Source organism: Oncorhynchus masou, chromosome 16, assembly GCF_036934945.1.
Source record: "Oncorhynchus masou masou isolate Uvic2021 chromosome 16, UVic_Omas_1.1, whole genome shotgun sequence".
Taxonomy (NCBI): Eukaryota; Metazoa; Chordata; class Actinopteri; order Salmoniformes; family Salmonidae; genus Oncorhynchus; species Oncorhynchus masou.
The window spans coordinates 347,661-365,713 of NC_088227.1; the positions used below are offsets into that span (position 1 = coordinate 347,661).

An 18,053-nucleotide genomic window follows, 5' to 3' on the forward strand; every position below is an offset into this window, starting at 1 on the left:
TTGAGGAGCCTGGTCATTCTTTAAAAGTAACTTCCTCACCATTTTAGATAAGCATGCTCCGTTCAAAAAATGCAGAACCAAGAACAGATACAGCCCTTGGTTCACTCCAGACCTGACTGCCCTCGACCAGCACAAAAACATCCTGTGGCGGACTGCAATAGCATCGAATAGTCCCCGCGATATGCAACTGTTCAGGGAAGTCAGGAACCAATACACGCAGTCAGTCAGGAAAGCTAAGGCCAGCTTCTTCAGGCAGAAGTTTGCATCCTGTAGCTCCAACTCCAAAAAGTTCTGGGACACTGTGAAGTCCATGGAGAACAAGAGCACCTCCTCCCAGCTGCCCACTGCACTGAGGCTAGGTAACACGGTCACCACCGATAAATCCATGATTATCGAAAACTTCAACAAGCATTTCTCAACGGCTGGCCATGTCTTCCGCCTGGCTACTCCAACCTCAGCCAACAGCTCCGCCCCCACCGCAGCTTCTCGCCCAAGCCCTTCCAGGTTCTCCTTTACCCAAATCCAGATAGCAGATGTTCTGAAAGAGCTGCAAAACCTGGACCCATACAAATCAGCTGGGCTTGACAATCTGGACCCTCTATTTCTGAAACTATCCGCCACCATTGTCGCAACCCCTATTACCAGCATGTTCAACCTCTCTTTCATATCGTCTGAGATCCCCAAGGATTGGAAAGCTGCCGCAGTCATCCCCCTCTTCAAAGGGGGAGACACCCTGGACCCAAACTGTTACAGACCTATATCCATCCTGCCCTGCCTATCTAAGGTCTTCAAAAGCCAAGTCAACAAACAGGTCACTGACCATCTCGAATCCCACCGTACCTTCTCCGCTGTGCAATCTGGTTTCCGAGCCAGTCACGGGTGCACCTCAGCCACACTCAAGGTACTAAACGATATCATAACCGCCATCGATAAAAGACAGTACTGTGCAGCCGTCTTCATCGACCTTGCCAAGGCTTTCGACCCTGTCAATCACCATATTCTTATCGGCAGACTCAGTAGCCTCGGTTTTTCGGATGACTGCCTTGCCTGGTTCACCAATTACTTTGCAGACAGAGTTCAGTGTGTCAAATCGGAGGGCATGCTGTCCGGTCCTCTAGCAGTCTCTATGGGGGTGCCACAGGGTTCAATTCTCGGGCCGACTCTTTTCTCTGTATATATCAATGATGTTGCTCTTGCTGCGGGCGATTCCCTGATCCACCTCTACGCAGACGACACCATTCTATATACTTCCGGCCCGTCCTTGGACACTGTGCTATCTAACCTCCAAACGAGCTTCAATGCCATACAACACTCCTTCCGTGGCCTCCAACTGCTCTTAAACGCAGGTAAAACCAAATGCATGCTTTTCAACCGATCGCTGCCTGCACCCGCATGCCCGACGAGCATCACCACCCTGGATGGTTCCGACCTTGAATATGTGGACACCTATAAGTACCTAGGTGTCTGGCTAGACTGTAAACTCTCCTTCCAGACTCATATCAAACATCTCCAATCGAAAATCAAATCAAGAGTCGGCTTTCTATTCCGCAACAAAGCCTCCTTCACTCACGCCGCCAAACTTACCCTAGTAAAACTGACTATCCTACCGATCCTCGACTTCGGCGATGTCATCTACAAAATGCCTCCAACACTCTACTCAGCAAACTGGATGCAGTTTATCACAGTGCCATCCGTTTTGTCACTAAAGCACCTTATACCACCCACCACTGCGACTTGTATGCTCTAGTCGGCTGGCCCTCGCTACATATTCGTCGCCAGACCCACTGGCTCCAGGTCATCTACAAGTCCATGCTAGGTAAAGCTCCGCCTTATCTCAGTTCACTGGTCACGATGGCAACACCCATCCGTAGCACGCGCTCCAGCAGGTGTATCTCACTGATCATCCCTAAAGCCAACACCTCATTTGGCCGCCTTTCGTTCCAGTACTCTGCTGCCTGTGACTGGAACGAATTGCAAAAATCCCTGAAGTTGGAGACTTATCTCCCTCACCAACTTCAAACATGTGCTATCTGAGCAGCTAACCGATCGCTGCAGCTGTACATAGTCTATTGGTAAATAGCCCACCCATTTTCACCTACCTCATCCCCACACTGTTTTTATTTATTTACTTTTCTGCTCTTTTGCACACCAGTATCTCTACCTGTACATGACCATCTGATCATTTATCACTCCAGTGCTAATCTGCAAAATTGTAATTATTCGCCTACCTCCTCATGCCTTTTGCACACAATGTATATAGACTCCCCTTTTTTGTACTGTGTTATTGACTTGTTAATTGTTTACTCCATGTACAACTGTGTTGTCTGTTCACACTGCTAAGCTTTATCTTGGCCAGGTCGCAGTTGCAAATGAGAACTTGTTCTCAACTAGCCTACCTGGTTAAATAAAGGTGAAATAAATAAATAAATAAAAAATAAATAAAAACTCTTCCAAAAAGGCCAGATTTGTGCAATATACGACTGATTGTTGTCCTATGGACAGAGTCTCCCACCTCAGCTGTAGATCTCTGCAGTTCATCCAGAGTGATCATGGGCCTCTTGGCTGCATCTCTGATCAGTCTTCTCCTTGTATGAGCTGAAAGTTTAGTGGGACGGCCAGGTCTTGGTAGATTTGCAGTGGTCTGATACTCCTTCCATTTCAATATTATCGCTTGCACAGTGCTCCTTGGTATGTTTAAAGCTTGGGAAATATTTTTGTATCCAAATCCGGCTTTAAACTTCTTCACAACAGTATCTCGGACCTGCCTGGTGTGTTCCTTGTTCTTCATGATGCTCTCTGCGCTTTTAACGGACCTCTGAGACTATCACAGTGCAGGTGCATTTATACGGAGACTTGATTACACACAGGTGGATTGTATTTATCATCATTAGTCATTTAGGTCAACATTGGATCATTCAGAGATCCTCACTGAACTTCTGGAGAGAGTTTGCTGCACTGAAAGTAAAGGGGCTGAATAATTTTGCACGCCCAATTTTTCAGTTTTTGATTTGTTAAAAAAGTTTGAAATATCCAATAAATGTCGTTCCACTTCATGATTGTGTCCCACTTGTTGTTGATTCTTCACAAAAAAATACAGTTTTATATCTTTATGTTTGAAGCCTGAAATGTGGCAAAAGGTCGCAAAGTTCAAGGGGGCCGAATACTTTCGCAAGGCACTGTATCTGTAGTAACTTTCCACCTCACTGCACAGCTTCTCTCTCTTTTCAGGGTTCACTAGATAGGCATGTTGTTGGATCGGGGCCCAGTCCCCAATGTCATGCTCTAGTACATTTGGGTTGGCATATCTGAGAATGAACCCTGATATTCTAAAAGCAGGGCTACAATGTCAATATAATTTGTACCCAAAAATTGTCAGTTGGTTACATAAATAATCATGATTGCTAAATATTACATAAATTGTAAATATAAAATATCAACACCAAATGTACACCCCTTTGTTCATATGTATTGGCATTGGCAATAATTAACTTAGGATACACCCCTTTTTTCAATGTTCACCTAAAATGACATACCCAAATCTAACTGCCTGTAGCTCAGGCCTGAAACAAGAATATGAATTTTCGTGGTACTATTTGAAAGGAAATATTTTGAAATTTGTGGAAATGTTAAAGGAATGTAGGAGAATATAACAGAATAGTAAAAGATAATACAAAGAAAAAAACAACCGTTCTTTTGTATTTTTTTGTACCAACATCTTTGAAATGCAAGAGAAAGGCCATAGTGTATTATTCCAGCCCAGGTGCAAGTGAGATTCTGTCTACTAGATGGCAGAAGTGTATGGGCAAAGTTTTAAACTGATCCAATGAACCATTGCATTTCTGTAAAAATGTTGTATCAAGACTGCACAAATGTGCCTAATATGTTTATTAATAAGTTTTCATGTTCAAAATTATATACTCTCTTCAAACAATAGCATGGTATTATTTCACTTTAATAGTTACTGTAAATTTGACATAGCTTAAATTATTGTTAATCTAACTGCAAACGGACAATATCAGATATATCTATGTCCTGGGAAATGTTCTTGTTACTTGCAAAGTCATGCTAATCGCATTAGCCTAGGTTAGCTCAACCGTCCCGTGGTATGGTGCAGCATGGAATAATGACATTTTTTATCTTTTGTCAGGCTGAATGTTTGAAATATGAGGTGATTTGAGACATGCTTCTTCAGTAGAGGCAGGTGGTTAGATCATTGGGCCAGTAACCGAAAGGTTGCTGGATCTGAATCCCGGAGCTGACAAGGTAAAAAATCTGTCGTTTTTTTAGCAAGGGAGTTAACTCGCCGTGGACGTCGATTAAGGCAACCCCCCCACACCTCTCTGATTCAGAGGGGTTGGGTTAAATGCGGAAGACTCATTCAGTTGTACAACGGACTTCCCTGAAGACTATTTGCATTTGAATTTTGTCAAGAAATACTGGAATGGCATAAGATTGTTAATAAAATTGATTATTGGCAAATGTATTATTCTGCGTCCATGTGTATAGGCTGCAAGTAAGTTGAAATGAAGTTGTTTTAAAGTCATTGACAAAATGACATCTTTTCAACTAAAACCGAACGTATATTGGTCAACAACATTTAGCTATTTTGGTGGGATAGTGTTAAGGGATTTTTTTATCAATAATGACTAATTATATATACATTTCAATCAGGACTGACTAATCAGTATACTATTATGTTACTGTATAGATGTCTGAATTTTCTTTTAATCCTTGTACTGAATATAATGTGTGTAAATATAATCAATAATTAGAACAATGACTGTCTGTTCCTTGGTAGAAATTAATGAACTTATAGTCAGACTGGCTAGAATGCTTATCTACACATCTACGAAGGCTTGAGAACTATACAGCCATTGTACTGGAGTGGAGATGAGACGTGAAAACTATTGACGTAATTTTCAGTTTATAACCTGTGGAAAACTGTATCATGTTCAGTACTCTCGAGAATAAACGCTGTTGATTGATTTTGAGACTGGTCTCTGTCCATTTTATGCAAATAAGAGTCTTACAAATTCTTAGAAATTGACAGTGTTTCATTTTAATTGGGTATTAAAACATATAGGAATTTAATTCCTTCAACAGATAGTCCCGATGTCAAAACACAGTTTTAACATGTCCAAATCAATAACCAATATGCAGAAACAGGTTGTGATATATTGAAAACATAAAATGTACAATATAAACACATCTGCCACAATAACCATATTACTTTTATTTATTAAACAAGCACATTTTAAACTGCACAAGCACCAGAAACACTTGTTTTGACAAGTAGCAATAAATCACTGATTTCGATTAGTGGGGAAATCAGGTTGTACTGCTGTTGAAACTAACACAACAACCAAAAAAAACACGTGGAAATTAGAGTTACCTGTTACCTCATTGGTTAGAGGACAACCTGCAGAAGACAGTCAGCGACATTTTGGAGAGATGGAACACTTATTTGTCATCACTCATCAAACCAACAGCTCAAAAACCACACAGAATCTGGGAATAATGTGTACATCACTGGTTAGAAGACAACTTGTAGAAAACAGCTAGCTACATATTGATTCAAGTGGGTCGCCAATGCGGTAAGTGCAACACAACTCTTTTTTTTGTTAGTCACTTTTTGTTAGACCACATAAATAGTACTCTTCCATTTCAGAGCCTGGATTTTTCCCGAGGCTAATATCCATATCACACTGAAATCAATTTCTTTATTTTATTTTACCTTTATTTAACCAGGCAAGTCAGTTAAGAACAAATTCTTATTTTCAATGACGGCCTGGGAACAGTGGGTTAACTGCCTGTTCAGGGGCAGAACAACAGATATGTACTTTGTCAGCTCGGGGGTTTGAACTCGCAACCTTCCGGTTACTCGTTTAGGGTTCTACATTGTGACTTCATTAAAATACTCCTACTACAATGTTAAAACATTCTACATTTTGAGGTTTTATTTCATTGATATCGTGAAACAACTCCTTCATGTATGTTTTTTCTGATGTTTGATCAGAGATCTTTTACTAGAGTATCTCTTGTCACATTGATCACAGCTATAACGTTTCTCTCCTGTGTGTGTTCTCTGGTGTATAGTCAGACTGCTAGAAGTAACAAAACTCTTCCCACATTGATCACAGCTATAAGGTTTCTCTCCGGTGTGTGTTCTCTGGTGTGATATCAGGCTGAATGACTGACTAAAAGTCTTCCCACATTGTTTACAGTTATATGGTTTCTCTCCTGTGTGTGTTCTCTCGTGTTTAGTCAGACTACTAGATGTAACAAAACTCTTCCCACATTGATCACATCTATAAGGTTTCTCTCCTGTGTGTGTTCTCTGGTGTGATTCTAAACATCCTGAAGAAACAAAACTCTTTCCACAGTCAGAGCAGCTAAAAAGTTTCTCTCCGGTGTGTGTTCTCTGGTGTTTAGTTAGACTGCTGCATGTAAGATATCTCTTCCCACATTGATCACAGCAATAAGGTTTCTCTCCTGTGTGGATTCTTTGATGAATTGTAATGCCTGCTGAGGAGGTGAATCTCTTCCCACAGTCAGAGCAGCAGTGAGATTTTTCCCCTGTAGGTCTCTGCTGGTGCTTCTTGAGGAGTTCAGATCTGGAGAAACCTTTCTCTGCCTCGTCAGCATCTTGAGGTTGTTGAGGCTCCCCAGAGGATCCAAGATAGACACTTCTCTTTCCTGTGTAAACAGAGTCAGGCAGATGGTTAGAGGCCCACAACAGCGGAAATCCATAGTAAAAGGTGATGCCAACAGCATAGCCATGATGTTGTACAACAATTGACATCTGTAATGAATGTTAAAATTATTTGACAATTGTCTTAAGACAGTCAAGTGAGAAAGTTCTAGTTTGTCTTGTTTTCACAATAGTAGTAACATCGATGATTGTAGGCCAGAAATAAGTTATTCAAGTTGTTGAAATCCTAAGCACTGTGCCAGACGACTTTTGGTCACCAATATCGGCCCCTTTCTGTGTTTGCTAAAATTGCAGCACGAGGGCGATGCGCATGCAATTTGATTGCAGAAACACCTCCCTCCTGATGAGGAAACCGCTAGTTATGGATGTAGTATATCTGCCTGGAGCAAAAATGCAAAAATGGTGAGCGAAGATTTTAGATTTTCACAATGTATTCTGAATATTACAGTGCACTATCAGCGCAAGATCAGGAGTGCTACTCAAGAAAACTCACATTAAGCTCTGTGTCTATTTACTAATTCACTCATGAGCTTTTAAGTCCCCTGATCTGGAAAATCTCTTTTCACATTGGAAGCGGTGGTATGGCTTTTCTCCTGTGTGTTTCCTCTCATGGCGTTTTAGGTTCCCTAACCAGCAAACTCTTTTCACAATGGGAGCAATGGTGTTGTCTCGCTGGTTTGGGTGTCTCTGGGTCTGGTTTCCCTGAAGGACTCTTCCTGCTGTCATAGTGAGAGTCTGGTCTCTCTCTCCTGCCAAAGACAAACAGTATCTAGTATCTTCCTATGAGGTGTAATCTAGACTATATCCCTCAATAAAAGAGCAGAACTGGTCATCACAGAGTGGCTGTTGTGCTTTGTAGGCTGGGTAAATCCATTTGAATTCAAAACATTTTTTACAGCATCCCTTTTGATTTAAAAACAATATTTCCTTACATGTTTGACTATGGAAGAAGTGGTAAGAAAGTTACTTTTTGTAACTGAATGTAAAAACATTAATGAGATATACAGTACCAGTCAAAAGTTTCGACATGTAAGAGTATAGCTTCTGTCCCCTCGCCCGACCCGGGCTCGAACCAGGGACCTCTGCACACATCATCAACATTCACCCACGAAGCATCGTTACCCATCGCTCCACAAAAGCCACGGCCCTTTCAGAGCAAGGGGAACCACTATTTTAAGGTCTCAGAGCAAGTGACGTCACCGACTAAAACGCTTTTAGCTCGCAGAACCGCAAACTAGCTAGCCATATCACATCGTTTACACTCAACAGCATCGATCAACAGCATCAATGTAACAGTATAATGTAACAGTATAGCGAGTGAAGTCACCGATTTAAACGCTATTAGCACACACCACGGCTAACTAGCTAGCCATTTCACATCAGTTACAGACATACCTGCTCATTCAAGGGTTTTTATTTATTTGTACTATTTTCTACATTGTAGAATAATAGTGAAGACATGACAACTATGAAATAACACATATGGAATCATGTAGTAACCAAAAAAGTGGTAAACATATCTAAATATATTTGTAGCCACCCTTTGCCTTGGTGACAGCTTTGCACACTTTGGCATTCTCTCAACCAGCTTCACCTGGAATGCTTTTCAAACAGTCTTGAAGGAGTTCCCACATATGCTGAGCACTCGTTGTCTGCTTTTCCTTCACTCTGCGGTCCAATTCATCCCAAACCATTTCAATTGAGTTGAGGTTGGGTGATTGTGGAGGTCAGGTCATCTGATGCAGCACTCCATCACTCTCATTTTTGGTCAAATAGCACTTACACAGCCTGGAGGTGTATTGGGTCATTGTCCTGTTGAAAAACAAATGATAGTCCCACTAAGCGCAAACCAGATGGGATGGCGTATCGCTTCAAAATCAAATCAAATTTTATTTGTCACATACACATGGTTAGCAGATGTTAATGCGAGTGTAGCGAAATGCTTCAGAATGCTGTGGTAGCCAGACAGATGTGGACTTTTCCAAATCATTTCCAATCAACTGAATTTACCACAGGTGGACTCCAATCAAGTTGTAGAAACATCTCAAGGATGATTAATGGATACAGGATGCACCTGAACTCAATTTCAAGTCTCATAGCAAAGGGACTGAATACTTATGTAAATAAGGTATTTGTTTTGTCTTTATAATAAATTTGATTTTATTTCTAAAAACCTATTTTCGCTTTGTTATTATGGGGTATTGTGATGTCATTATGGGGTATTATGTGTAGATTGATGAGGATTTGTATTTATTTAATCCATTGTAGAATAAGGCTGTAACGTAACAAAATGTGGAAAGACTTTAGTGACACAAATAAGGGGTTAAAACCATTTTTTTATTCTCTCTCAGATAGAGGACAGACACTTCAGAACAAACTTCCTTTAGATTTTTTGGGGGAAACAATGTTACTATGGTTACTGTTGTTCCATGTTGTGAATGTTATCTAATATGTTACAACAGTATGGACTAATAATATTGTCTTACAATTCAAAATCAGAAAATTATCCTTGGAGGGTGTTTCTACAGGACTATACTGGGGAAGCCCTTCATGTTGGAAGGTGTTTCTACAGTACTATACTGGGGAAGCCCTTCATGTTGGAGGGTGTTTCTACAGTACTATACTGGGGAAGCCCTTCATGTTGGAGGGTGTTTCTACAGTACTATACTGGGGAAGCCCTTCATGTTGGAGGGTGTTTCTACAGTACTATACTGGGGAAGCCCTTCATGTTGGAGGGTGTTTCTACAGCACTATACTGGGGAAGCCCTTCATGTTGGAGGGTGTTTCTACAGTACAACACTGGGGAAGCCCTTCATGTTGGAGGGTGCTTCTACAGAACTATACTGGGGAAGCCCTTCATGTTGGAGGGTGTTTCTACAGTACTATACTGGGGAAGCCCTTCATGTTGGAGGGTGTTTCTACAGTACTATACTGGGGAAGCCCTTCATGTTGGAAGGTGTTTCTACAGTACTATACTGGGGAAGCCCTTCATGTCGGAGGGTGTTTCTACAGTACTACACTTGTTCTAAAGAGACTCACCTATATCTTCACCACACAACCCTCCCCTTCTTCTTGTCTCAACATTTTAAATTACTCAAGAGACATTATCTTCATACCTATTTGAGATGCTTTTCACTGACAGCCGCAACTCAGTAATCAGTGAGGCCTATTGCCACACACCTGCCCAAATAGGCATAAGCCTACAAGCTTGTGATTTGAAACCATACACAGCTATTTTTTTAAAGAAGCTAAATATCCCTGATTCTTCTGTGGCAACGTCACACTTTCTGGTAAAGGATTTTCTTTCTTTCTGTATAGACAGGAGTTATTATATAATTTGGGCAAATTTATCTCAATTTATTTACCTCTTGGGCCCACCCACTATGCCATTTCTCTCCTGTTCTATTGGACCCACCACTATGCCATTTCTCTCCTGTTCTATTGGAGACCCACCACTATGCCATTTCTCTCCTGTTCTATTGGTTTTCACATCAACTTTATTTCGTTGTCCAGAAGCCAAAGGCACAATCCCAGTTGTTGCAGCTGTAGACTCCCCCCCTTTCTAAGTTCCTAAAAGAGATTTTCATCTGTTAGATATGAACTTCTACCATGTGGACTGTATAGAACGGTGTGTTCATGTCTGTGGATTACAATGAATGACAATAATAAGAAGTATACCCAAAGAAAGGGGAGGCGGGAGCTAGAGAATCCGCAGTGCCGCTTTGTGGACAACGACTCCCCTTGTTTGGTCGGAGAGACATCTTGTTAGTATATCCATAATCTTTGGTGTAGCCAACCCAACTCTCACGTGGCACTATTGGGGAGCACGGTGTGCCGTAAAACCTCACTACACGCTGTGCCCCCCAGTCTGCGGTCAGCAGATAGACCCTTCTTAAATATATATGTTAAGTCACTTTTTGGAAACAGAACGGAAAAAACAAGGGGTAGCTTGCTCTCTACGCCGTCTGATTGTAGACATCGGTCATCATCCTAGGGCCCTTCATTGAAGAGGTATTGACGAGCCAACTCCGAATATCCAAAGTTAAATACCGATTTAAGGCAGTACTTACTGGTGCTAATCAGATATCCTATCTCCTCCTCTTCATCTTCATCTTTCAATGTGATAGTAATCTCCCCTTCCTTCTTCACTCCAAAAACTGTATCCTCCTCTTTCTCTTCCTCCTCTTCTTTGACTGTAACATCCTCCTCTTTCACTCTGAACGAGTCTTTCTCTTCTTCTTTCACTGTAACAGCCTCACCCTCTACTTGTTTTTGTATTTTGACATCCTCTTCCTCCTCTTTCACCACAACGTTCAGCCACAGACCCTCTTCCTCCGTCCAGCAGACTTCCTCTTCTTTAACAGGAGGGGAGCTCATGTTCATGGATGTTAGCTAGCCAGCTATCATTAGTGACCATGCTAGTGCTAACTTACCCAGCCAGCTACTATAGTTGACTAATAAATTGACTAACTAATTACGTAATATTACATTAAATAGGTTAACAAGTAGATACGACAGAAGAGTGTCTAAAACACATCAGCTAATATACGCCGAAAGCGTATAAACAGCTGGAATATTTCGGCTGTTGGCTAGCAAGCTACCGAGGTGTTTGACGAACTGATTATGAAGAACCGTCCACTAGATTATACGTCACACTAGCAGCATCGCCTGAAAGACGCACATCGCCGTCTGCTGACTGGAGTGGGAAACGCAGTTGAGTATCATATTTTATTTTCAGACAAAGATTATTTAAAATTAATGTAATTAAATAATACCATTATATTGAGACATACAAAGACAGGAATGTGTTGATTGATTAGTGTGAATAAAACATGTTTACCACAGCATATTTAAGGCAGTTTAATTAATTAAGTCATACTACATCGAAATTAGCAGCTAGCTACAGTAGATCTATACTGCTCCTACAAGGTGTAACAATACCTCATATAGATGTATATAAGGAACAGACTAGGTCTATACTGCTCCTTCATGATGTAACAATACATCATGTAGATGTATATAATGAACAGACTAGGTCTATACTGCTCCTTCATGGTGTAACAATACATCATGTAGATGTATATAATGAACAGACTCGGTATATACTTCTCCTACATGGTGTAACAATACTCCTAGGGAGGGTGATGTGTTCGATACCGATATAATGTAGGAACGAAATCAAGGGGTTCGCTTCCAAAATGTTATAAGATAAATAACTGCCTTAGTGGTGCATGTGATAACACCTTTGATTGGGATCTGTTTCCCTGTTTGGGGGTGTTTTTGGAGGATCTATATTTGTAAGTGCCATTGCATTCAGCGCAACCATTACACTTGTAGTTGCCATCCGGGAGAGGCGCAAATAGACATTGTGCAGGAGTATTTTGGGGTGGTATAGGAGAGTTTACCAATTGATCTCTGAGATTTCTGCCCCGTGAGAATACGACCAAGGGAGGGTCTGGGAACACATTACCGATACTGCCATCGTATCTTATGTGCCAATGTTTGTGAATGATTCCCTTCATTTGTTCACAGCACTTTGAATAGAGGGTAGTAAAAATTCAAGAATGCTTGGTTTTTGCAAAACTGTGCTTGAAAGAGATAATTTATTGATTTTTGTACGCCCTCTCCTCTGTCGAAATCGTTTGCAAATTCTTTTGATTCAATAGTGAGTCTCTCCTTTAGTGTTTATGTTATTAGGTCTATGTTATTGTTCGGTTAAGTTATGGGTCCTAGAGTAGGTCTATGTTATTGTTAGGTAAAGTTATGAGTCCTACAGTAGATCTGTTATTGTTAGGTGAAGTTATGGGTCTACAGTAGGTCTATGTTATTGTTAGGATCTTCCAGTAGTTATCGATGTTACTACTAATGTGAAAACACACCAAAATATTACTATTGTTGCTAAATTGACAATTGTTACTAATTTACAGGCGTCAATTGTTGTACAACTTCATGGGTACTCTCTGGGCATCACCTTTTACCTCAAATAAACAGTGGATTTCTGCTGTTGTGGGACTTTAACCGTCTGACTTTGTCGTTCACACTTGGGAGAGATGTGACTATCTTGGGTCCTCCGGGGAGTCTCAACAACCTCATGATGCTGAAGAGGCAGAGAAGAGTTTCTCCAGATCAGAACACACCAAGAAACACCAGCAGAGACCCTCATTGAAGAATCCTTACGGCTGCTCTGACTGTGAGAAGAACTGCAAATCTAAATCAGAACTTAAAATCCACCAGAGAATCCACACAGGAGAAAAACCGTAACACTGCTCTCATTGTGGAATGAGTTTCTCTAGATCATATTCATTGAAAACACACCTGCTAATTCACACAGGAGAGAAATCTTATAGCTGTACTCAATGTGGGAAGAGTTTTACTCCATCTTCCAATCTGACTAAACATCAGAAAACACACACAACAGATAAACCTTATAGCTGTGATCAATGTGGGAAGAGTTATGTTACATCTGGCTACCTGACTGTACACCAGAGAACACACACAGGAGAGAAATGTTTTAGCTGTACTCAATGTGGGAAGGGTTTTGTTTAATCTACGTGTCTGACAGTACACCAGAGAACACACACAGAATAGAAATCGTATAGCTAATCGATGTGGGAAGAGTTTTACTCAAACAGCCTGGTACAACACCAGAGAACGCACACAGAAGAGAAACCTCTTTGCTGTGACCAGAGATAATCGTATAAAAGCTCGCAGATCAAATATCAGAAAGTACATACACGAACGAGTTGTTTCATGATATCAATGGAATTAATGTCACAATGCAAAATGTTTTAACAATGTACTAGGAGTATTTTAATTTTAATAATGTCACAATGTAGAACCCTAAACGTTTGCCCCTTTATCAATTGATTTCAACATGATATGGATATTAGCCTCAGGGGAAAATTCCAGGCTCTGAATTGAAAGTTGTTGTGTTACACTTAACACGTTGGTGACCCACTGGAATCAAAATGCAGCTAGCTGTTTACCACAAGTTGTCCTCTAACGAGTGATGTTTACATTATTCCCAGATTCCGTGTGGTTTTTGAGCTGTTAGTTTTAACAGGACGTGCAACCTCATCTCCCTCCTCTCGCACAATTGATTTCAACGTGATATCGATGAGTAATGACGTAAGTGTTGCGTTCCTTTGTTTAAATGCAGCACTCCAAAATGTAGCTGACTGTCTTCTGCACGTTGTCCTCTTATCAGTGAGGTAAAATACATCTCCCATTTCCATGTTTTTTTTTTAGTTGTGTTAGTTTCAACAGCACGTACAACCTAATCGATATCAGTGATTTATTGCTACTTGTCAAAACAACAGCGTTTCTGGTGCTTGTGCAGTTTATAAGGTACTTGTTTAAATGAATACAAGTAATATGATTATTGTTGCAGATGTTTGTGGTTATAGCCCATTTTGTGCTTAGGTTTTCAATTTATCCCAAACTGTTCCTGCGTATTGGTTATTGATTTGGACACGTTAAAACTGTGTTTTGACATCGGCCTATCCCACCTAGCAAAATGTAATTGAAAAGACGTTGAAATGAAGACTATTCCCGACGTCCAATATACTTTCGGTTGAAAGTAAAAGTTCAAAAATATGTATTTTCGGGTAGTTTTTTTCAGTGATTTCAGTAATTTATTCTAGTGGTTAGAGCGTTGGGCCGTCATTGTGAGACAGAATTAGGTCTTAACTGACTTATTTACAATGACGGCCTACCAGGGAACAGCGGGTTAACTGCTTTGTTCAGGTGCAGAACGACAGATTTTTACCTTGTCAGCTTGTTAAATGAAGGTTAAAATAAATAAATACACATGGAAGCAGTATAATAAATTGCTCTATAATCAATTTCATTAACAATCTTACATCACTACAGTATTTCTTGACAACATTCAAGTGCTAATTGTCTTTATTCCACAACTGAAGAAGCATGACTCAAATCACCTCATATTTCAAAAAATTCTGTCTGACAAAATATACATTTTTATTATTCCATGCCTCACCATTAAGTTCATTATTGCCAACACATAATAAAAGGGGTGTACATTTGATCACAATTTATTTTGACTGCACGTTTTTCCGTATTGGAGATGAGTTTTGTTTGGACTCGTTCCAAGTGGAATAGAAGCTAGTGAGTTGTAGGTAGATGAGAGTTCTAGAAGCTAGTGAGTTTAAGGAAGACGAGAGTTCTCGGATTATATAGAAAGAAAAGGGAGAAAAGATACGATTGTATATTATTATTTAGAAGTGCGTGTTTTTATCTTGTTTTTAATTGTTGACAGCCAGTAGACACCATGTTGATATTGGTGAAAGTGAAGCATTGCAGTTGATTATAATGTGAAATGGAAGTTGTTTTCAGTTGGTGGTAAGCAAACGTGTCCAACAAAAATATAGGATATATTTGTTGTCTTAAGGGGGGGAAGGTAGTTACAGGCTTTGGTTTTTCCATTTAGGTTTTGAGGTTGGACTTTAGCACGTATAGCTCGGTTGCTTCCTGTCTTTAAGTTTGGTGTGAGTTTTTCTTTTGTTTTTCTTGTTTCCATTGGGTTGCATCCATGTCTGAATTGTGTTGTATAAATAAAGCTTGATTTGAACATATTGTAAGTCAAATGAACCCAATGACTAACCAATCAACAGACTCTTGGTCCATGTTAGTAGGAAAAACAGTATCAATCCCACATTTCAAGCCTGCTGAAGGCGTGGTGGAGTGGTAAACACCACCCCTGGCTCTAAGACCACAGCTCTGATTATGTAATGTTCAGTGGCCTTGCCGTTCCATTTATTGACTGCCCCTGCAACACAGAAACACATTTAGTCATACAACACTCAAAGTAATGGATATGGCACATCTACGGCCTCAGTTACACCTGCCACCTAAATGTGACTTCCGTCATCCAACCACTCCAAGCTGCATTAGTTTCAGATCTACCAGGATGGGCCTTTGACATAGTCTGGATGCAGTCAGGCCACCAAATATGAATCAGCAGTGTAAAGAGATGGGGTGAATGGGTGGGGAAAAGTACATTATACACAAATTACCTTCATAATATCAAAGAACAAATGTGTGTGCCTGAGAGGAAATTAACTTTCATAAAGCCAAAAGGGGTGAGAAATTACACCAATATCAGTGGATAATTTGTACTAATGTAAATAAACAGATGATGGAACATTCTCCCTTTTGCTTACATTATGTGATGAACACAAATATTTACCATCTAAACCATGTGTGACCTCTCACCTCTCTGGCTGTAGAAGTGTTCTTCCAAACCAGTCCCTCAACAGCTCTCTGACTGAGCTCCACCCTCACTGGGTCTTCAGAGGAGAGGAAGGCTGAGGAGGGATGGAAGGATGAATGGATCAGTCAGTCAATAATGTGTAGAGCTGCTGTTTACACTGTCTGACAAATTAATCACTATTTTAGTAGTTCATTAAAGTAATTTAAGCTTTATGACTGCTGAATACCAACTATCCATCAATTAGATCAAGTATTTTCCGGTAGAGATATATCTTTGGGACATCACTAGCCCATTGAAGTTGTCATTTAAAAGGGTTAAGGTAGGGTTTAGGATAGGGATGTCCCAAGGATCCCAGATAGCATTGACCATCGTGCATTCTTCCGTCTTTCTTACATAGCAGGTGTAAAAGAAACACAGACAAGGCAATGAAATATGGTCATTGTACTTAATTACATTTATGCACTAGAGCATTGGCCTGTTGGAAGTGTAGAACATTGGCCTGTTGGAAACTACAACCCCCTACTACATCACACAGTTCCTTCTGGTTCTTATTTATCTCTGTCCAATGTTGTGAGGGAAAAATCTATGTTAACCTCTTTAAGTGTATGACTTCTAATGTATTGAAGGATCTCTTTTAAGGTTGAGAAGTTTGTGTGGGTGTGCAACCACACACCCTCTGGGCAGACAGGCCAAAGGCGCTTGCTTGGCCCAATTCAGGGAATCATTGATCGACTTCAGAGGAACTGTGTCTAGGGTGATTTCCTGTTGTTTTGACACCTCACTAAATGACTAGAATAACTAGCGGTTACAGAACGAGACGACCAATTCACAGTTAGTTTGTGTCTCGTTCTCCAGACACTTACACATTCCAAGATCACCTGTTTTCTATATGCACAAGATAGTTTGACGATATAAGGCTTCTGAACTCCTTGTGTCATCGAGCTCTCGGCATTCCACCTCAGAGTGTAGGGTTGACCAGCTACATTATTGCAATTATTATCAAATAAAGGTTGATTGTTTGAAGAAATGACAAAGTCTCTCCTGATTGGTTATAATTTCCACCACAATGTGCAGTAACAATGTTAGACCAGACTCATAGTACAGAATGAATGACTGACTGCCCAGTTCAACGTTAGTTCACGGTCTCACCTCATACAGTATTGGAGCAGCAGCAGCTGACTTGATTGTTGATGCTAATCAGCATATTTGAATCTGAGAGTAAATAGAGCCGACTACACTCTAAAAATGAAGGGTTCAACTGGAGTTGTTCTCAGATCCCCTAGAAACCGTAGGGTTCTTGTCAATGAAAAACAGCCCAAAGGTTTTTTCAAAGAACTTGTTAGAAGGTGGGTTCATCGAGGAACCTCCGTTGTTGCCTGACTTCTTCCTGGAACTTCGCAATTACAACTGAAAACTCCGGTGGCAAGCTTGGATGCGACAACAGTTAAAAAGGTAAGTTGGGTTGATGTTTGGCTCTGAATATATATCGAAATAATTTATATAATAATATAACATACTAATAATGAATAACGAAGACAATTATGGTTTTCTGTGAATAGCTTCCATAACGTTACTATAGCCAATTAACGTAAATATTAGAAACGGTTTGACCGTCGGCGTTGTATGAGCTACAGTACAGTACCGTTAGCTAACTAGCTAACGTTATGTCCTAACTGTCTTGTTTTGCACACTATATGAATATTACACTAACTAGGCAGAACCAGGTTTGGGTTGTTTCCTGCACTATATTCTTTCCCATATATTGTATATCGTTTCCATAAAGCCAACATGACTTTACACTCATTAACGTAAGTTTCCAATCTAGCTAACGTTAGCTTCGTTATGCTTGGTAAGGTTAGGTGTGTTTATCTAAGGACGGTGACCTGTCCAGACGAGATGTTACAACGAACTGAATCGTCAATGGAGGTCTTCCTCTTTATATAGCCTGCTACAGCATGCAATACTATTAACTTACAAGAGGGCATTACGTTACATGTACAATACTATCCCATTTTGGAAACGTTACATGTACAATACTATCCCATTTTGGAAACGTTACATGTACAATACTATCCCATTTTGGAAACGTTACATGTACAATACTATCCC

The 18,053-nt window shown here is 40.3% G+C and overlaps 1 protein-coding gene across 1 annotated transcript; it reads right to left on the reverse strand.

The window, feature by feature from the left end:
* Positions 1-5,055: 5,055 nt before the first annotated feature.
* Positions 5,056-11,321, reverse strand: LOC135557343 (gastrula zinc finger protein XlCGF17.1-like). Its single transcript, XM_064990530.1, has 2 exons — positions 10,783-11,321; positions 5,056-6,696 (listed from the first exon to the last, which is right to left on the reverse strand). The coding sequence occupies exons 1-2, from the start codon at positions 11,093-11,095 to the stop codon at positions 5,987-5,989; spliced, it is 1,023 nt and encodes a 340-aa protein (XP_064846602.1). The 5' UTR covers positions 11,096-11,321; the 3' UTR covers positions 5,056-5,986.
* Between the last annotated feature and the right edge of the window lie 6,732 nt (positions 11,322-18,053).

Excerpts from the sequence above, each read along its gene's own strand:
- LOC135557343 (XM_064990530.1), bottom strand. The coding sequence starts at position 11,095 with ATGAACATGAGCTCCCCTCCTGTTAAAGAAGAGGAAGTCTGCTGGACG. Across the intron at positions 6,697-10,782 it reads AGGATATCTGATTAGCACCA|GAAAGAGAAGTGTCTATCTT; the intron begins GTAAGTACTGCC and ends CTGTTTACACAG.